At 40.5% G+C, this 21740-nt stretch overlaps 3 protein-coding genes across 4 annotated transcripts in view; 2 read left to right on the forward strand and 1 right to left on the reverse strand.

Moving 5' to 3' along the window:
• The window catches only part of sema4gb (sema domain, immunoglobulin domain (Ig), transmembrane domain (TM) and short cytoplasmic domain, (semaphorin) 4Gb), a 29631-nt gene extending 16317 nt beyond the window's left edge, over positions 1-13314 (forward strand). Inside the window, exons 9-15 of the mRNA XM_017034123.2 lie at positions 2736-2911; positions 4530-4668; positions 5550-5772; positions 6330-6445; positions 6718-6872; positions 7628-7689; positions 8260-13314. Coding sequence (XP_016889612.1) covers positions 2736-2911; positions 4530-4668; positions 5550-5772; positions 6330-6445; positions 6718-6872; positions 7628-7689; positions 8260-9227 — 1839 coding nt within the window. The 3' untranslated portion in view covers positions 9228-13314. The remainder of the gene's footprint in view (positions 1-2735; positions 2912-4529; positions 4669-5549; positions 5773-6329; positions 6446-6717; positions 6873-7627; positions 7690-8259) is intronic.
• Positions 13315-14298: 984 nt separating this feature from the next.
• mrpl43 (mitochondrial ribosomal protein L43) lies at positions 14299-15835 on the reverse strand. Its single transcript, XM_008313968.3, has 3 exons — positions 15560-15835; positions 15201-15307; positions 14299-14803 (listed from the first exon to the last, which is right to left on the reverse strand). Exons 1-3 carry the CDS (start codon positions 15688-15690, stop codon positions 14577-14579), a joined length of 465 nt encoding a protein of 154 aa, XP_008312190.1. The 5' UTR covers positions 15691-15835; the 3' UTR covers positions 14299-14576.
• Positions 15836-15980: 145 nt separating this feature from the next.
• twnk (twinkle mtDNA helicase) lies at positions 15981-20090 on the forward strand. 2 transcript variants are annotated; one of them, XM_008313970.3, is made up of 7 exons: positions 15981-16109; positions 16455-17106; positions 17228-17930; positions 18141-18381; positions 18483-18590; positions 18678-18819; positions 19138-20090. In XM_008313970.3, the coding sequence occupies exons 2-7, from the start codon at positions 16480-16482 to the stop codon at positions 19459-19461; spliced, it is 2145 nt and encodes a 714-aa protein (XP_008312192.1). In that variant the 5' UTR covers positions 15981-16109; positions 16455-16479; the 3' UTR covers positions 19462-20090. The 2 variants fall into 2 exon arrangements, with proteins under 2 accessions (XP_008312192.1, NP_001306749.1); NM_001319820.1 differs by lacking the exon at positions 15981-16109 and having other exon boundaries at positions 16393-17106; positions 19138-19532.
• The last annotated feature ends 1650 nt before the right edge of the window (positions 20091-21740 follow it).

A 21740-nucleotide genomic window follows, 5' to 3' on the forward strand; every position in this document is an offset into this window, starting at 1 on the left:
CATAACTTTGCTGGCTCCATCCGTCCACAGTTTTATCTTAATCTGCATTCCACATTTGATCTGACGTATCAGGATATTTATGGTCAGATGTGCAGCGATATTTCACAGGTAGAAGAGAATTCAGTGAATGAAGAGACACCGAATGACTTATAGTTTTAATAGTTTTCTGACATGATTTATGTAAAGTGTGGTGGTGGAAATTTAACTATTTATTAATGTAGTTGGCGGGCATTAGCAAAAGTAACAAACGCTCTTTAGATCCTGAGTTGTCAGTGTCTCTTCTCCTCGTTTTAGGCTGTTCTAGCGTAAGAGGTGAAGCCTGGGCTAATACTTGTTTCATTAAATTGTCATTACTTCACCTCCTGCTGCAGCAGCCTGGTTAATTCGACGACATTAATCCATGGTATTCCTCGGCTGACTACAGTGAGAAAGACGCAGAGTGACGCTGTTTCTATAATATGTTTTTATTTTGACATTTATATTATTATTATTATTATTAACAATAATGTGCTTTGTGAGTGAACATTAAGGACTTTGCTATGTTAAATCATTATCTCCCTTTGTTGTTCTTTTTAATATTTTTATCCTGTTTGTTTACCATGTGTCAACTCTGCTGCTGTAACACATGAATTTCCTCTTCGTGAGGAAATGCTTTTTTATTTATTATTAATGCAGCGGTTAGGATGTACTTCTTTACCCTACCATGTGGGGGTGCTGTATGTTAGATTACTTTGTTGATGGTCAGAAAATATTGTAAATGTATTAACCAAGATTCTCGTAGCACCAAACCTCCATGACAATGGAATTTATTCACACTGTACTGAAGAAGTTTGTTCAGCTGACCTAGAATAACTAAACACGCAGGAATAATAACCTACCGAGTATATACAGTAGGTAAAGCTTTTGAAGCTAAGCTGAAGATGGTTGGTGGTGGTGAAGTTCAGTTTTGACCCCTGACACTACCCTTAAAGGTCATGCATTATATAGCTTTAAGTGATAGAACGGATCCTCTACAGGTTCAAGTTATTCATGACTTTTCTGTAGGAGATTTTACATTAAAACACTTTCAGACATTCTAACAGGGGTTGAATTCTGATCAGACCATTTTCTCCAAACAGTTCACCTCATTAAGATTCCCTCTGCATCCAGAAGAAGTCCTCTCCCTGGAAATCGGGTCTAGAACTGTCTCCTACCCCTTTCTTCATCAGTGCTGGCCTGCAGAGTTCTCAGAGAGCTGTAGAGTGTAATAATTCAGCCTGAAGTGGGACACGGCGTCACATGCAGATGTGGAGCTGGTCTGTGGCTCTGCCCCCTGTGGCAGAAAGACACCACTGTGGTAGGAGGGCAGACAGGAGAGCTGCTGTTAGTGAAGCTCCTAGCAGTGGCCTCTGGTCCTGAACCACTGAAGGCTGGCCATTTCTGAGCTGCCTAACTGGCTGGCCCTTTTCCCTCTTCCTGGATGTACTCGGCCGTCATGACCTATTTTCATCGGGAATAGTACAAATGACCTGAAAACAGACTTTTCAGTAGCAAAAACAAACAGCAGGATATTGAATTCTGACAAAGACGGACAATTATATTAAACAACTTTGATGTTATAATTTAAAAAAATCCCAATGAGGTCAATTTGATTCCTATCAGGAATATTGTTCCATTATCATTATCATGCTTGAGTTCTTGTCTCTCACACTGAGCAGTATCACAGCTTGGCGACCCACTTCCTGCTTTGACTGACATTGTCTCTCATAAATCAGTGCATCCTCACAGCTCTTATCACAGTAATAACATGACAGTCATCTCCATGAGAGACTTTTCTCATATATTCACAGCAGCTTCACTAACCTGTCCACCAATCCAGTCCAACCCTGTTGTTGTTTAAAAATAGTTTGTAATCATGACTCTTTGTCTCTCATTGTGTTTTTCCTCCGTTTGTTTTCCTCTGTTTTGTGTATCAAAAACATAGCTGGTTCTTAGTCTTGTGCTCCTGGTGCTGCCATTTTGTGTCAGATGTGTGTTTGTTATGTTAATTTGAGCCTACGCTTTGGCTTCTGAGTAGGAGGAAGAGGAGCTAATTTAAGCCTTTGGCTTCTGAGTAGGAGGAAGAGGAAGACAAAGAGTTTTGATGAGCAGATCTCTGCAGCAGACAAAAAACATCAAACAATAACATTTAAATGAAAATGAAAATGTTCTTTTTGTTTCACACAATTCTTGATTGTCTTTATGTCCTAATGTGTATATTTAATGTGATGTGATAATGAGATCCATCATCAGTGACATGTTCATGTCATTTATACAGTAGCTCATTTCTACCAGTGGAGTGAAAGTGAAGCAAAAAAAGGCAGAAGATTTAATATAAGTGGATGTAATGTAGGTTCAGTTATAAGATGAAGGATAAAGAGCCAAAATATTTGTTAAAAAATTATAACAATTATATTTTTAAAATAGTGGTAATGATCATGAGATACTAGTTCCTGAACTGTGACATATGAGGTTCATGAGGATTGTGAATAAAAAGTAAAAGAATGATGAAATCTTAATACTTTGAACACAAACACAAATACATTTGAAAAATAATTTGAGAAAATAAGTAGTAGTGGTTATAATTTTTAAGGTTGTATTTTTTTGTTTAACACTTACAGCTGTTGTTGTCATAATAACCTTCATAATAACACATCAAATGACTTTTAGAATGGTTGGAGTATAAATGACAGACCGACCGTCTCCTCTGTCTGCAGAATGACTGGGGAGGCCAGAGGACCCTGCAGAGGAAGTGGACCACCTTCCTCAAGGCCAGAATGGTGTGTTCAGTTCCAGAGTACGAGCTGCACCTCAACATCCTGCGCAGTGTGTTTGTGCTGCAGAGGGGAAATGCTCAGAACAGCATCTTCTACGGCGTCTTCGGCCTTGAATGGTAAGACCATTCAGAATTCTCCTTTTTCCATCTGCTGAAATCAGGACGTACGTACGACTGGTTCCCTTTTTATTCGTAATCTGACCCTGGTCTGAGAATACTTAGAGAATTATATAATGAAAAACAAATAATGAGTGCAGTGGTCTGGGAGTAAAGTCTTAATTCATGTTTTCATCAGTCTTTGATTATGTAATAAAACAGTCAAAACAAATTCTCAAAGACAGACAGAATATGATAAAAAACTAATGTCTTAAAGGTAAGAATAGCTGTTGTTTTAAACATAATACAGTATACTCAGTATAATGAGTATTTTCATAGAATTAAAATAAAAATTCTGAGAGTCTAAATCCTGAATAATCATATTTTAGTTCTATAAAAAAAATCTCCCTTTAATGTCAGAAATATATATTTACATTTTTTTTACTTTAATCTGAAATCTGTAGAACTCTAATCCTCCTCTTCGACCAAATGTGAACTGGAGCTAAAGTTGTTCATTGGTCAGTGATTAGAGTCACTCTTCAGTCGACAGACAAATAACAGCAAACACTAACATGGGCCAGAAGAAAGTCAGTCAGCGATGATGGGACATAGAGGACAGAGGTCGTCTGTAGAATCTGAGACATGACTGGGTTTACAGCCATGCTCTGCAGAGTCACGCTGCATCAAACTGTCCCAGGGCTGTTTGGATTCCGGCAGAGAAGAGCTCATTACAGCTGTACACTAATATCTCTTCCTTTCCCACTGGATTTCCTTTGTCTTTGACGCTCCGTCTCCGTCCTCTCGTTTGCCCTAGCAGCCTCTCCTTCTTTTTATTCCAGTCACGTTTTCCTTAATTTTCTCGGCATCCATCTCGTGATGGATTCCTTGTAAACCGTGCACCTGTGTGAGTAGAAGTCGTCACCGTGCATTAGACTCAAGTGTGCAGGAATGACTAAGCCCCTGAGCTGCACCGCTCCCGGCGCTGAAAAGACAGATTCTGGTTTCACTTGAGTCTCGTTTTTCTCACTTGAATGCCTTTGAAGGCTGAGGTGGACACACAATGGGCCTGAGAATGTGACGCACATATACACCCCCCATTACTAATCTGTCCTCCAGGGCTCCAGATTAAGGGTTACCTGTCTCCCGAAACGCACCTCACGCTCTTGGAGTAATGTTTTCTTCCACAGGTGCTCCAGCAAAAACCACAAATGGAGCTGTTCTATTTATGACTCACAGAGAGTGGGATATTTTAGTAGTGAGACGGCTGAAAATTCTTCAAAACAAATACTTCCTTCTGGACTGGATAATGAGTGAAGCTCAGAGGATAAAGGAAGGAAAATTACACACCTGTCACAGAAGCCACTCCCACTTTTCCAAGCAGAACGGCCAAAATCTGATGGAAAAATGTTACCACCTTTACACCCACAGATTCAGGAGAAAGGACAAGGCCTTTCAGTGGCCTCCAGTTACCTGTCACCTGTCAGTGGTCACTGTCGATGTGTGATGTGTTTGAAATCTGATCTGGGCGGCAGTTGCTCCTCAGACAATCGGCTCTCAGTGTTTATTCTGTGATGAATCATTAATCCTGCATGTGTCCTCTGCATGTGTCCCCGGGGTCGGGTTTGGCATTGTCTTTCAGGAAGAATATCAAAGCTTCTGCCGTCTGTCAGTACAACTTTGCTGACGTACAGAAGGTTTTTGACGGACCCTACATGGAGGTGCAGGACTCCAAGTGGAGGGAGTACACAGGGAAGGTTCCAGAGCCCAGACCTGGATCTGTGAGTTTTATTAAAAACAGAAACGTGCATAAACACAAGGCTGGTTTTAGACTTCAATCTGCCCAAATATGTTGAATTTGATAAATGTCCCCGTGAAATCTTCCCAAAGCTTTCTGCACCGGATTAGACACCTAATGGTACATGAGAGTATTGCAGAGGGGGAGCACTGATTTATTTATTTATTTATTTATGTCTTAAGGACATTTAAAAAAATAGATTTATATAAAAAGAGTGTTTTTTTCTTATTTGTGTAAGTAATAACAGGTGTTGTTAGCTATATATTTACAAATAAAAACTTAAATTTAACTTGTTGCAACTATTAACTAAAACTTTTTCGTTTAAGAATTTGGATCCAGCAGGTGGCGCTCCAGCTGCACTTTGTTTTGAGAGGATGAGAACCCAGAATGTCAGTTGTTCTCTGTTCTCCTATGGCCATTAAGAAGTATTAAAGAGTTTGGGAACCGATGTTTTCTAGATCAGTGTCCACCGACTCATCACATAGCCGATTCGAAACTTTGAAGCAGCTACTACAAGAGAATAAATTATAATAAAATCAGGGGAAATCAATAATTAAAATAAGAATAGTGTGTTTAGTTCCAGTTGTAGATTAAATCTAAGGCAGCAGGGAAGTTTATGAATAAATGATTAAGTTTGTGTAATAGAGCTTTTTTTCATTCTACTCCACAATTTTCATTAAATCTTTTTTTCTTTTAATTGTGGTTGTCAGCAGGTGCAGGAAGTTAACTCTGTCCAGCTCATATAGACTACTTAAGCTTTATTACTGAATGAGTCACGGCTCGACTTCAAGTTCTTTTTTTTTTCTCTTCCTTTTCAAAGAAGCAAACACAACGTGTCTCACTTTATTTCCCTCCTACGTCCAGTGTATTACAGACCTGCACAGATCCCAGGGCATCAACTCATCTCGAGACTTGCCGGACAACGTCCTCACCTTCGCCAGGAGACACCCCCTCATGGCCACTCAGGTGCACCCAGCAGGGCCGCGCCCCCTCCTGTTCAAGAGGAACGTCAACTACGTCAAGATAGCAGTGCACAGGGAGCCGGCACTGGATGGGAACATTTATACAGTCCTGTTTTTAGGAACTGGTGAGTCAGCAGCCTTGGTGCAAATACACAGTACCAAGACACAGATCCACGTGGTGTAAAACCCTGATGAACCTCACTTAATCTGTGGCTTCTGGCTGAGATTTAAAATTAAAGAAGGCATCACCTGTAAGATTACATGTGTTTCTGAGGGCGTAGAAGTCAGAAACAGTACAGTTGAGTTGTAGTATATTTAAATTTTCACTTCAAAATATATGTCGCTTCTGGAAAACAGCATTGTGTTGCTGATGTCAGGAATAGAGATGTCCCGACTGATCAGTACTTAGCAAGTCCCTGGTGCTCTTAAGTGGGAAAATAAACAGATAATGACATTTTGGTTGTTCTTAATTAAGAGATAACAAGATACATTTACAGTTAACTGGTTTAGACAGTAATATATTGCTGCTTATCTACTACTGTTTTCTGCAGAAGGTTTTACTGTGATCCAAGAAATCTAAAAAAGCAACTTGAAATATTTTCAGGCACATTTATTTCAGCTGTTGTTTGATCAATGTCTGCCTAAACATTTTTAAAAATTAATGATTATATATATTTTGCAGATGATGGGTGGTTGCACAGAGCTGTGGATATTGCTGGGGAAGTGCATATCATCGAGGAGCTGCAATTGTTTGACAAACCTCAGCCTATAAGCACCATGGTCATATCCTCAACTCTGGTATGTCTGCACAAATGCATGTTATTCTGAGAGTTTGAATAAAGTATTCCTCCTAAATCTCATGAATGTCCTCTGAAATGATGGTTTATGGATCAGAAGTGATAGGCTAAATGTTAGCCACTGTGGTACACAGCCGAAGAAGAAGAACATACTGTGGGGACCCTTTTTCATTCAGTTTCTGGTTGTGAATACTCCATCGTGTAAAAACATCTAAAACGTCATTGATGTGTGAGTATATTAAAAATATGTAAATCATGGTGTCCTGTTTTTAGCGGAGCGTCTATGTGGGCTCCCACTCTGGAGTGGTGCAGGTTCCCATGTCAGCGTGTGGCAGATATACTTCCTGTTACGACTGCGTCTTTGCCAGAGATCCATTCTGCGGCTGGGACGGAAAGAGCTGTATTGAAATATCCTCACGTAAACTGAGGTCAGAAATATACACACCCCCTTGGCCCACCGCACAAAGAGGCTCATTTGAATTTTGTCACATCAGACTTTAGTAACAGGGATAAATACTGAGATAATATTGCAGTATCTGTCATAGATCCCAAGTCTGTATTTGCATAATTCCTGTCTGCTGTGTCGTCTGTCTTTTCTGCTTATTGTCATCTTCCATTTATTCAAAAAAGAGAAAAAACCTCTCCTGCTCTTTGTGTGTATTTGGATCGAGGTTTAAGGATGTTTTAACATTAAAGGGTTTAAAGGGAAGTAACAAAAGAAATAGAGTTAAAATAATGGATTTAAAATCAATATTCATCTTTGCCCCTGTGTATCATATGTTTAACTGTTGTGTACCATATTTATCAGCCACTTTATTAGGCACTGCATTAAGCATTACATTGGCCTCACTTTTACCATAAAAAAAATACTTTGATTCTTTTTTGCATACAATATTCAAGGTGTTGAATGTGAAGCTTCTGGTTTTGTTCAAAGCCCATGTTTTATTCACAAAGCCAGTGCAACGATTAAAGTGGTGAGCATATGTGTAACCACATAAAAATTAATAATAAAAAGTGATTTGTTTGGTCAAATGAAAATTGTAATAAATATATATATATATATTGATTATTGATTAGAAATCTAAACATCCCCTTGGTTAAAGCTGTGACACCAGATTATAGATGTTCGCGGAACATTTTATTCATGAATGTAATTTAAATTCATGAATTCTTCTCATTTCAGGTCAGATTTAACCCAGGATGTTCAGAGAGGAATCAGAGGCTGTAAAGAGAACTTTGGAAATGGTGCGTTACATGAACACACACTTAACACATCTGGTTATTCTTCTTTAGTGGAACAGTGGAATTATTCTTCTGTTCTCTCTCACACACACACACACACACACACACACACACAGTCAGGGAGAAAAATTGATTTTGGGGGTTAAAGGTTGACCGTCACGTACCTTCTTTTTTTATGCCTGACTCAGACTCTGGCACTTAGCAGCTATTAAACCATTTTATTGGGTGTCTCTTCCTTGGACTTTCCCCAGGTCCCGGCTCTCTCATTCTCATTTTCACACACACATACACACACATAGTCACATACACGTATTAATCAGTATCCCTCTTGCTGGATGTCAGAAGGTCACGCTGGCTGCATTGCAGGGCTGGGTGCATTCAAGAGTGGAAGGAAATTTAATAGAAAGTGATGATGAGGAATTAAACTGTATACAGCAGGTCCCTCATGGTCACTCACCTGAAACCCACCCTTGCTGACCTGACATCTGTGTGCTGCATCATTTATTATCCCACCTCTTTCACCCGTGTGTGTCTTGTTTCTCATGTCCCCTCGTCGGTGGTTCTGCGGCTCAGTGGTCCACCGGAGACGTTCAGTCATGTCCGGTGACGATGTTCTGCTGCAGTGTGAGCTACACTCCAACCTGGCCACTCCACGCTGGACTCTCAACGGCAGGGAACTCCAGGGATACGACCTGAATTCCGGCTACCGCATCGGCACAGATGGTCTCCTTATAATCGGAGCGCGTGCCCAGCAGGTCGGCTCATACCGCTGCTTTGCTAGGGAGAACTCAGTCTCCGTCTTGGTTTATCTTTACACGGTGCAGGTGCACACAGATCCTTACTTCCCGGTCGAGCCCACAGCCTCCACCATCCCCACTACAGTTTTCGCTCCGACTGCTTTCTCCACCAGCAGCCCCACAGAGCAGCCTCTGCCCTCACCTCCTGCCCCGCTGGCCCCAGAACCAGAGTACCAGGCCTACAGACACATGGAGGCCGTGTACATTTCCCTGGTGGCAGTACTTGGAGGACTGTGCTTGGTGTTGACCGTGGTCCTGCTTTACGTCAGTTTCTGCACCAGAAGGACCTCTCGGAACAGGAAGTTCTCTCACCAAGCACTGCAGGTCCTGGGGGGCTCTGAGAGGAAACGAAGTTCCCATCTTGAACTCAAAACCATCTCCAGCCAGTGCAACGGCAGAGAGCGTCGCCAGTCGCTCTCCTTCTCAACTTTCAGGGACTTTGGTGACGATTTCTTCCAGATCGTTCCGAGCCAGAGCGACCTGTCTCCTGAAAAGACGCCTCCTCCGGCGCCCCCTCTTCCCATGCCTCCTCCACTTCCTAACATGGACTACGCCAATGGACTGTCGGCGACGCTGCCCAGCGTGCTGAGGAAAATGAATGGCAACAGCTATGTGTTGCTGAGGCAGGGTGACCACGACGGCATGTCGCCGTTCTACCACTCCTTCACAGAGGAACTCAACAGGATCCTGGAGCAGAGGAAAAACTCACAGCTGGACCTGCAGCCTGACGAGAGCTCCATCTAGGATCTCCACTCACTCACTCTGTGCTGCGGTTAATTATTTTTCACCTACGCCGGGAGCTGTAGTAGTGAGAAGAACTGACTGTACCAAACGCTGCCACTTTGAACTGAGCACTAACAAAAATGTTCAGCCTCTCTGACGATGTACTTCACAATAACAGTGGACATGACTGAGCAAAGACCTGACATTAAGTAGTGAATCTGTGTTTGTTCCAAGACTGCACTTAAGCAGGAGAGCTCACCACCAGGGGGAATTTTAATGCTGCTCAGTACTGGCTTTTTATGGAGGCTGCTGATGAATGACAAATGACGAAAGGAGGAAAAGTTTCAAAATGGAACACTGAACGTGGAATGAATAAATAACACTTTTTAAGTGTTTTGAACAGTAGTATTAGTTTTCTGTAAACCTGGGGAAAAGTGGAGTTTGATTTGAAACAGAACTCCACAACCATGTAATGGTTTTAAATTCCCTGGGTTGAGAATTTCAGCAGGTTCAATTCTGCCATAATTGCACGTGTAGAGCTTGTCACTGAGTTCTTTTGGGATTTTTTTGTTTTTTTTAAGCAGTTTAATGGCAGTTCAATGGGTTTATAGTTAAAGAACAAATGTGTACACTGCAATATAGCAGCATTTTCTTGGACTGACTTAGCGTTATTAAAAAAAGTTCATTATTAAAAAAAAAAATTCTTTACAGATCATGACTGCGGTGACACATTATAGACAGAGAAGTTGTGCTAACAGTTTTTTAAGAAACTATTTAAGGCGTTACCTGCATTACAATATAATGCTTTTGTTTGTTTTGCACGTTAGAACAAAAACTGGACTGCACACGTTGGTCTTCAGCAGAACTTTGACAGTATTGTTTTACAGTGGTTAAAAACCAACAGGGTTAGCAGAGGAGGTACGTCGTCCTTTAACAAAGGAGCGCACAGTGTCTGTTTGTACTCTCAGTGGGAGGAAGTGTAACGTTGCTGTAATGTGTCACTTTCTGTTCCAGTGAATGAGAGTTCAGTTTGTTTAAACCACTCATACAACAAGCCCAGGTTGCAGTGATTGCATCACTGTTGCTGTTAGAACCAGTGTGTCAGTCCAGAGAGAAACATCTGTAAGAGTTGACTCTACAGCATGACGTAAATCAGTAGTTTATCATTTATTGATCAACACAACACAGCTACAGGTAGTTTTTGTTTTTTTTTCATCGCACCATGTAGATGAAGGGCTGATGACGGCTATTTAGAAGGACCAGGTGATAAATGCTTCTCACCTGGTTCTTTGAACAACATTAATGACAGATACAGGTTTGTGTTCGTCCTCTGCATCGTCACAGTTTACGTGACATTAGCGCAATGGCACAACAACACAAACTGCAGATGCTATAGGATGGAACGCCTTCACATTCAACAGTGGAGGGACAAATGGCTGAAATGAGTCATTTGTAAACCTGTCAGTGATAAATACACTGCAGAATCTGAAGTCAGCAGCTCTCTCAGGTGACTCGGAGTGAATCTGGCATTGCTGACAATAACAGCAGCCTTTGGCTCACCTCCATGAGGAGAGGACGCTGGCTCTCTCTCTCTCTCTCTTTCTTTCTCTCGCTCTCTTTCTCTTTCTCTTTCTCTTGCTGTTTGCACAAAGCTACGTTGTCTTTCGCAGGTGATGCAGACAGAATACAACGACCTTCATCTCCAACTTTGCCATTCATGAAACAGATGATGAATGATGCAGACAGAAGCTGTTTTACAGATCGACAGAACTCTTTTTTCCCCATTGCAATTAAGTGGCAAACCCCTTCTGTGTTAAATTTGTACTTTGACCATTTATGATCCCCAGAGATTTTTATCCATATTGAAGTTGTTTTTTATCTTTTCCTCTTTCAACCAAGGCCTTTTGCTTGTTGTATTTTTGCCGCTTCCTCCTCGTCAGCCCATTGTGAAGCTTGTGTTTATCCCTGTCTCTGTTTGCTCTCCACTCGGCTCCTACCTCTTTTGCTCACTCGTCACATTAATGCTGCGTGGCCACATAATCTATTACTGTAGTATCTGCTGCTAACATTTACGCCCTCTCTCTCAAGGACGCTGCTGAATGGACACAGATTAGAGTTCCTTTTCAAAGAGCACATCCATCTGTACTGGTGAAAGTAGTGACTGAAAAGTGTTGTTGTCACAGTTTTATTTTAAGTTGACCTTTTTTTTACTTCAAAGCTTAATAAATATGAATCTTGTTATGTAAACAGATTGTAAACATTTCTAAAGGACAGACTTTGGGTTAAAACCAGAGCTTCTTTTTACCTGTATTTAACTGTATATTATGTAAAGGTTCTCCAAATAGTTTTCTCTTTTCCCCATGTTTGAAAAAACTGTTATATTTGATGTTTAATTTCATTCCGTTGTGGTTCATGAAAAGAACTTGCATTGACTGGTGACTGTGAGTTGTGCTGTTTGTTTTTCATGGACAACTTACATAATCAGTAACGCGTTAGCTGCCTGTTTTACCGTTGAGTCGTTTTTGTGCACAATATGGCAGTGAATTCAGTAGAGTTTGTGACAATAGTTCCATCCCTGCTGATCTCTCCTGCAAGCTAAAGAATCTTTTTTTTCAAGTGATGGCCAAAGAAACCTGTATAGTTTGCAATTTGCACTGTCCTACATAAATACTTTGTGGTATTCCTCTGTAAAATGTGACACTTTTCATCCAGGTGGTTCTGCTTGAACATTCTGATGAAGAACTAACCTGAATGTTTGTTTGAAATGACACTGTTGCTTTCTGTCATAGTTCAACCATCTAAGGTTTAGGAGAAAACAGGTTTTATGTAAATTCCTATGTCTTTATTTATTGATTTACATTAATAAACCAGTGTTTTGGTGTTACTGCCCCCTGTTTGCAGTAAGTATTTTTTACTTTCTGTTTTAGGCACTAACATTTTGTTTTACCATAGGGAAATACACCTAGTCAGTGGTCCACTTGTAATGCTTCTCCAAAGACTGCATGTTGCTGATAAGACCTGCAGAAGGCAGGGAAATGAGGGCTATCTATATGTTTTAAGTTTTGACTTCGGCTGACCCAAAATCACTTGCATCAAGGGCATGTGTTGTGAGCCTGGAAAGCAAACAAACACATTTCTAGCCAAGACAGAAGTTCTTTGAAGACCTAACCTATTCACTCTTTGGGAAAAAAATCCTTTTCAGCTTGGCTAAAAATATGAACTTTCATCAGGAGTCCGTCGGGGAACTATCAATGCATGACATGTTCAAACCTGCGTCTGTTCACACGACACCAGCTGTTTTCAGCTTGGCCAAGGCCATTGTCCTCCACTGGGACTCTGCTCATATGATCCCAGAATTATTCTGTGAATGTGCAAAACAGCAGAGGTATAACATTGGCTTGTTTTGTGGGAATATAAAAAAGCAGAGTTTTTACAGCAGTGCCCAAGGCCTGTAACTTAGCAACAGCATCTTTATTTAGAGCCCCTCTAGTAATGGTGTGGGTCATTTTGTGCTAGTCCACACAGGGTGCCACGAACGCACAGTGGCTTTGATAAATGGAACTGTTGTCATATACAAATGAAAATCCATTAAAAAAACATTCTAATAAGATTCACCAGCTTTGATTCAAACAGCAGCAGTGAGTGAACACACTCCCACCAGACTGCACACTTCTACTTAATAGAATTTGGAGGCACAAATGCAGACTGGATGTCATTTTGGCCGTATGGTGACAAACAGTGAGCTGAGTGTTAATGAGATGTATATACATTTCATTACTGTAGGTAATCTAATTAAACACAATTCAAATCACCCAGACTCACACGTTGTACTGTATTTTGGCTTTTCTTATTTGTGTTGACTCTTCTTTCCTAATGTCATTATTACATCTAACTCTTCACTAAGTATCAATGTTAATTCTACAGGTGAAAAGAACATATTAAAACTGTTGTCTTTCTTCAGCCACTGCCTTTAACTACTGCTACAACCGTGACAAACCTTGAGACAATTTGTTAAAGCAGGAAAAACCTACGTCTTACGTTTCACACCTTATTTTACCACTGAAATAAACTGCTGTCCAGAAAACATGGAAAACAGTTTAGATCAAGATCTGATCTGACTTTGTGTATTTTTCCCATCCACAGACCATTACACACCATTGTTATAGCTCCAGTTCTTTGATATAAAGAGTTGGGCTGGTCAACAATAATAGTTGTGAAACACAGATTTTGAGGAGGGCAGCTGGACATGAGGTTTCGACGTAAGGCTCGTTGTTTGGCCATGAACATGTTAATAAATATAAAGAAGAGCGCACATTAGAAATGTCCAATTTAGAGATACAAACTGATGTAAAAGATGGGGTTTATTTAGATGAGTTTAACTCATCCACTGGGATCAAAACTGCAAAGTAAGTACAACTATGTCGGAAGAAAGGGAGTTTAATCAGTGTCCCTCTGAGCAGCCTGCCTCCCACATCTTTACTCATCACAGCGCTCTGCAGTAATTTCACATATCTATATAAAGTCTTACAAGTTGCCAAAAGACCCTCTGGTGCTGGAACTATCACTGTCATTAATTGTGTACTTTTCATTTCCGGCTTATCCAAGTTCTGACATTTATACTAATGTGATCGGTAACATTTAGTGTGCTTTTGTATTTTTGTTTTAAAGAACACAGAGGTCAGAAGCAGTTCAGTGAAGAGGTAATCCACAGTAAAAATCATCATGGATGAGTGACAGCTTCCTGCTCCCAGTGCAGAGTTAACTAAGACAGATCAGTGCTAAAGGGTAAACCCTGTCCATCAAACTATGACACAGCCCATCTGTCATGTTTACTTCAATCCTGGATCATTAACATTTGTACAGCAATGGAACCTTCAACCTTCATCAGCATTACAGTTGCTTCAACATGTACATTATCCACATCACACAAATGAAAAGCTGCACTCTGATGTGTAATGTGTCCGCTCAGCTTGTTTAATCAGCCCTGAATATTACTCACAGCTGCAGATGAGTCAGTTTTGCTTCAATGACCTCAGTCTGAAATGCTTTTAAAATTTTAAATTAAATCTAAAATGATCACAGCAATGACATACTGTACATTGTGGGTATTTCTTTATTTCAACCCAAGTTGTGTCAGACCAGATACACAGAATCTAAAATAAACATCTCCTAATAAAGGACCACATGGTGAAAGTCTATTTAAGAGTCACATGACTTCCAGGGCCGGAACCTTGGCACCACGAGACCAAAGAGCATGGAGGAAAATGTTGGGTCAACACTGAGATTTCTGCAAAATGTCCAAGAAAAACACAAACAGAAACCACTACAAACATGAGAAGATCTTGACCCGAGCAGACAAATAAACATCTCTCAAGGTTGGTCTTGATTCAGCCGTTTCTGTGGTCTAATGAGGCCAATGCAGGGGGGCCTGTTGGTGAACGGGTGCCACTGTCCCTGGATACTGGGGTTGTCTGTGTGTTGGGGATTGCGAATACGAATGATGTCCTGGCCAGACTGATTTGTCAGTTTGGTCAAAAGCTCTGAGATTTGCTGAGATGATTTGTTTGTGATGATTTCTTCCTTGGTGTTGCCATTTACTGCAAAAAGAAGAAAGAAAGAGGAAACTATCAATCATTCCTGTTAAGATTGTGAAATAGAACAGAGGCTCATCCTGTGAAACCTCCCACAGCACTTCAGTCAACAGTAGTTCCTGAAGTACAGGCTTACACTGCCCCCTACTGTAGTTTAGAGTAGTAACAGATAAAACCATTAGTGTATGGCTTTTCTTTAGTAACACACAAAATAGTTTCACGTTTATGCATAGGTCCTGTTTGATTAATTTCTTTTTTTTTTACAGACTTTATTAATGCATAAAGATTAAGCCAGAAATATACTCTATCATGTTTTTATTTCACACTGCACCAAACACGTTTTGTTACTATGGCAAGCCATAAATAATACTGGTTTTTATTTATTCTAAAAGAATGCACTTACAATACTCTGCAACTATTTTGGGTATCCTGCTGGTTTGAGGACTCACATACACTACGGTTCCAGGGTTCTTCTTGGCATAATCCACTACTCCTTCTTCAACGAAGTCCCTGAAAACATGACGACAAAGAAGATGAGAAGGAAACTCTTCGTGTATGTGGTGGAAACAGTCTGACGCAGCATTACTATAAATCTAAAATGACATTATCTACTTTTAAAGTTAAGGCTACTTAATAAACTACCTTATATATGGACAAGAATACATCGCGTGTGTAGGTTTTTCCACACATATGTAAACGTTGAATAAAAACGTATATAGATATAAACAGTGAACAAATTAAACGACAGTTATTTTTTCTCACCTGGCTCCCAGTGAGCCCTGGTTGGTTTTGGAGAAGATGATGGAGACCCGCTTTAGCTGGCACACATACCGAGCCAGGCCGTTCTGAAGAACACTTCTAAGAAAGCGGCTTGGCGTCCCCCTTGAAGTCATCTTTTAAACAAGATTTAACTTAATAGATAGTAAATTAACCCAACAGTAGACAGTTCTAAATAACATAATCCATTTAATCCCCGACAACAGAAAAAAAAAATGCACAGAGGACGATTTCACGGGCATGTACCCAGAGCTGTCCGTCTCAAATAGAGTCCGTAAGGAAACGTAAATAGTTTAAATCGTGGATTAAATTGTAATCAATTTGTAATTGGATAGTAACAGGATATATATGACACATATGGATTTAAGTGAAAAATTGTAATAAAACCATTTTATTTAATGTAGAGAATAACTACCACTAAAAAACAGCCACTTTCCTACTTCCGCTCCATGTTTCTTGGGGTTGTATTTTGATGAAGTACTGAAAGCCCGGGTTATAGAAGCGTGGGGATAGAAATGGTGAATAACAAGAAACAGTAAGTATATAGTACTTAGTACGTTGTTTTATGAATTACTGTTATTATTTGTGATGTATTTGGCTTGTGTTCTCACGTGCGTTCCGATTGTTTTTGTCATCTTGTTAATTTAAATGGTGACATAGACAATATACAGTCTAGTTCGTCCCTCTATTTTAGAGCCACTGGCTTAAAATGTTTTTACGTAGGTGACCGGTGGTTGCTTAAGAAAAAGGAATTAATAGAAAAGTATATACTAGTTGTCGTTTGTGAATATCTTATAAATATAATATATATATAAACAGAGAGCATAGAAGTGATTCAAGACATTTGAAGCATCTATTAACATGTCATTAATTATTGCAGCACCAACGTTGTAAACGGATAGGAGATGTGGACGAGGCTGCTGCAGAGGGGGACCACTAGCATTACGCAGGTGGTAAACCCAACCTTCCTCCACCAAAGACAGCTTTCGTTCCTGTGTCGAAGAATTCTCTCTTACGGAATAGATAATAGACTCCCGTGTCCTGTAAGGCTCAGTGGGACATGTTTTTTCCATGCAGACTGTGGAAAACGAGCTTTTAAGAAGGATGATAAATCTACAGTGGAGTTCCCCGTGAGTCCAGTCTCAGTCACAGATATCAAACAGTATATACGCAGCAGAGATATTCCCTTCCATGATGGCTACAGCTGCCTCCATATCCCGAGCATCTTTGTTGACCCGTCTGTCAGGAAGGACAATCTCTCCCTGTTCATCAACAAAACCACAGGACAGTTTCTGTGCAAGGACACACTGGTGGAAGGAAGCTGGGAGGATTTTCAGGACTGTCTCGAGGTGATGAATCGTGAAGGACAAGACTTCCTCAGTCCCCATTTGCTCTTGGGTTATTCTGATACTGTAGAGGAGCAGGAGGAGATAGACAGGGAGCTGAGGGAGGTGCAGAGGATCTGGGCCAGCTCTGTGCCACTCAGTGACATCTCAGAAGATGAGGCTCTGCTGATTAAAACCATGTTCCAGGTACAGGTTTTGTCTTTGATGCACTCAAATATGTCTTATTTATTGAAGGCTATTTTGTGATTATAAAAAATAAGTATTTATCAGGGAAGATTTTGTCATGTTTCAATATTTTGGTTTTTAGATCACAAAGGTGTCCAATGCAACACTGAAGAAGTTTGGTGTGAGGCTTTTCAAACCCACCAAGAGTCTGGTTTTACCCTGGTTTGGAGGACCTGACTGTTCTTTAAGAGGACTGAAGCTTCTCTCTGCCCAAAACACAGGCACTGACAAAGTGACATATAATGAAGCTATGTTTCCAAAGAGTACCTCTTACTACAACTTGTTTGGCCTCCCTCTGATAGACAGTAAAGACTCTGAGATTGTTCTGACTGCCAGTGAGCTGGACACTGTTGCTGTAAGTCAGGCCACTGGACTTCCCACTGTTGCACTTCCACGTGGGGTCAGCACCCTCCCTCCGACCCTCCTCCCTTATCTAGAACAGTTCAAACGGGTGACATTGTGGCTGGGAGGAGATATTCGTTCCTGGGAAGCGTCAAAACTGTTTTCCCGCAAGCTTGGCCTGAGACGCTGCTCTTTGGTGCGGCCTGGACAGTTTCAGCCTTGTCCTATGGAGGGGCTGGCTCAGGGGACAAATTTAGGGCGCATCATCAAAAATGCCATCCCAGCGGCTCATAAGTCAATAGTTTCCTTTAAGCAGCTCAGAGAGGATGTGTTTGGAGAACTGTTGAACAAAGAGCAGGTGGCAGGAGTCAAGTGGACGAGATTTCCAGAGCTGAAACGCATCCTGAAGGGACACCGCAAGGGAGAGCTGACTGTTTTCACAGGTATGATAAAATACAATGTAAATGGTTTTCCTTGCATATGTAACAGAATAAATCATAAATGCATTGCATTCTTTGCCTGAGCACTCACAAAGACTAACATTTATTAAAATGTACTTAAAATTACCCTGGAGAGGAAGTGCACAGATTAACCTGTCAAACAAATAATTTAAACAGTTAATTACTGTTGATGTATTTCTGTTCATTCATCAGGTCCGACTGGCAGTGGAAAGACGACCTTCATCAGTGAAGTGGCTCTTGACCTCTGCATGCAGGGAGTCAATACTTTGTGGGGCAGCTTTGAAATCCACAACGTTCGTCTGGCTAAGATCATGCTCACACAGTTTGCGAGGCAGAGGCTGGAGGAGAACCTGGAGCAGTACGACTTCTGGGCGGACAAGTTTGAAGAGCTGCCGCTCTACTTCATGACTTTTCACGGGCAGCAGAATATAAAGTAAGATTTCCCACCACTCTGCTTTCTTTTATCTAAAATATATGTGATTGTTTAAATTTATATAAGAAAAAAATGTAAATTTACTCCTAAACATTTTCCAGGACTGTTCTTGACACAATGCAACATTCTGTTTACCTCTACGACATAAACCATGTCGTAATTGACAACCTGCAGTTCATGATGGGACAGGAAAACGTCTCTGTGGACAAGTAAGTTTCACCAATTAGTTCCTTATAATTCTAAATGAGAATGAGAATTTTAAAAAAAGGTTTGACTACACTGTTTATGTCATTTAGGTTTGCACTTCAGGACCACATTATTGGGGCATTTAGGGCATTTGCCACAAACACCAGCTGCCATGTCACTCTCATTATTCACCCCAGAAAAGAGGAAGACGACCGCGACCTGCAGACAGCATCTATTTTTGGTTCTGCAAAGGTACATTTTTTTGTTTTTTTTTTGTTTTTTTTATGCTTAAGTAGTTGTCAATGCAGGTTTGGTCTCCACAGAACCCAGACCCTGTGAATGAATATTGGATACAAAGGACTCAGCAACTCAAAACATTTCTAGCATCAAGAGAAGAATTCTGGGACATTGTTCAAATGTTCAAAAAAATATGCCTAATGATTTAAAAAAAAGTGTGCTATCATGACAATTCAGAAATACATTATTGAACTCCACAGGGTCAATAATTTATTTATATATATATATTTATTCATTAATTAAACTGAATTAAACTGCTCTTGATTTCTCCAGGCCAGCCAGGAAGCGGACAATGTTCTCATTTTACAGGAGAAGAAGTTGGTGACATGCCCCGGCCGCAGGTCCCTGCAGGTGACCAAGAACCGTTTTGATGGAGATGTGGGCATCTTCCCAATGGACTTCATCAAGACCTCACTCACCTTCTCCGCACCAGTGAAAGGCAAACAGAAGATTAAGAAAGTAGTATTGAAGCCGGAGAAGGAGTCTGAGAATGACGAGGAAGTGGGGACCAAGGAGGAGGTAAAGAAGGAGAAGGCGACAAGAGGAAGCAAAGCGGCAAAGTCTCAACGCCCTGTCGAGAATCAGGCGACTGAGTGAAGCTACCCAGAAGTCAGGATTAGGCCATTTCTTTATCCATGGAGTTATTGTATTCTCCATGTTTCATGTCCATCCATACCATTAGGTATGTATTAGGCAGGGTCAGAGGTTAAGTCCATCGGCAGGAGGAGAGAGGAGAGATCCCTCCCTTGAGAAGGTAACTTCCTAAGATCCTGTACAACCACAGTCACAACCACTGGCTTCTTCATAGTGTCTTCTGATGCAACTGTGACTGACGTTAAACGTCTTATTCTGTATCATTGTGCACATGATACTTTTCTACATTGGATAAAAGGTCAAATGAAGTATACAGCAAAGATATTTCATATTTCAAATGTATTTTGTTATGAAATGAAGTTTGGCAATAATGACATTGACTGTAGGTCCTGCACAGTTTATAAAGCTTTTCAATGGGAACACTTCAGCATAACAACACTGAGTTACTAAAAACACAGTAAAGAGGTCCCTAATTTCATTTGATTTTTTTTTCATCATGATGATGTTTTGTAATTCACAGTGACATATTTCACATTGTGTGTGTGTGTGTGTGTGTGTGTGTTTTTAACATATTCTTGTATTCATGTTCATCAAATAAGCTGCTTTCTTTCAAACAAAATTTTGGACAACTCTTTCGTCCATATTTTTATTTATGGGCGGCAGGGGGCACTGTTTTTCCTATGGGCGTCTATGCACGTCATCTATAGCTCAGTGCTAACGTGCATTTGTTTAAGTGTTTTCACTGAAGGCTTTAATTTGTTGTTTTTTTTTGTTTTTTATAGCTGCAGAAGAATTTCGAACATATGCTTGAATTTCTACTGTTGGAAAAAATAATATTTTAATTGGCAGAATTGTCCATGATTTAAGGTGTGAACATTTAAAAACTAAATTCATTCTATTTCCTTTGACGCTGATGCAGGTTCGATGGAGTCAGATTTCTCATTAGGTTAAAAAGGTGACGATGCTCATGGGGTCCTTTGCCTCTGCCTTTATTATGAGACCAGACGTTTTCCAGAGTCACATTACACAATCCATTATTTACACTGGTGACGAGTGTTTCAAAAACATCTTGACTTAAATATTTCATGTGTAAAATCCATGAGCTGGTGCTGTGTTTCATGTTAGATCAGCATCTTTTACTAGAGGTGAAGAAACCTGCGCTGTGATACAGAGGAGGCTGCAGAGGGATGTGTCATCGTTCATCAGTGCAAAGAAAAAGATTTCTGAGAGAAGGAGAGAATCTACTGTGTGAACTTATATATCAGGGTTTTACATTTTCATTCTTGGCACATTACACTACTCTGGTAATAAAGTTGGACAAGGGATTTCCACATACCCAAGGACTTGGGTAAATAATTAGAAATAAATATTAGAAAAAAGACAGAAATTTCTTAATAAATATAATTTTTATAATTGGAGGTTGACCCTGAGTTGTTAAAATTGCACATCAAATAAATACAACTGTATTTCACTAAATATACCACACATCACTATACCTGTGTGTGTGGAATAACATCTTTGTTACCATCACTGATGTCCTCAGCCACTGGTCAGAGGTTGGCTGGTCTTGCAGTGTCCGAGGGTGGTCGGAGTGCGACCGCTGGAGGAGTGATCCCTGAGGATGCTCGGTGCTGTTCTCCTGAAGCTGAAGCTCTTCACAGAGGTACATCTGTGTTTAAAATCCTGTGATATTTGTTTTCAATTGTTCCTAGTTTAACTTAACTGGCCTTTATACATTTTAGTTTATAATTAATCACTCCAACCACTCTATTTACTGGTTTATTCTTTACTTGTTGTTACACTGTGCTAAAAGAATGACATTACCATAAAGACCTTCTCCACCTGGAAATTATTCCCTAATTCATTTTCCTTTAGGATTTTCAGGTTTAGAGTAGAACCCTGGTCTGGTCCTGAGATGTGAGCTGTATCTCAGGAAACCTCTGTCACCAGACCCACTTTACCGTTGGTATGTGGACGCCTCGGCTGCACTGAAAGCTGAAACTGGTTCATATTGTTGAAAGCTGTGGGAAAACAATTCCTTGGAATTTGATGAATATAAATCACTATAGATGAGACACCAGGAGGAAAGACGGTTGTCTGCCAGAAGTAGTGATGGTTGACAGGGATTTGATTCCAAGCTTTTCTGTTTCTTTCCTGCGATGTTTTAATGTTTTGCCGTGAACCTTTTACTGCTGTTCTGTAACGACTCCAGGCTGGGTGAGACATGGTCGCTGAGGCCTCTGAATGGGGTTACTTGTGCAGGGAGGCAGTGCTGTTCTCAC

Source organism: Cynoglossus semilaevis, chromosome 8, assembly GCF_000523025.1.
Source record: "Cynoglossus semilaevis isolate Cse_v1.0 chromosome 8, Cse_v1.0, whole genome shotgun sequence".
NCBI classification, from domain to species: Eukaryota; Metazoa; Chordata; class Actinopteri; order Pleuronectiformes; family Cynoglossidae; genus Cynoglossus; species Cynoglossus semilaevis.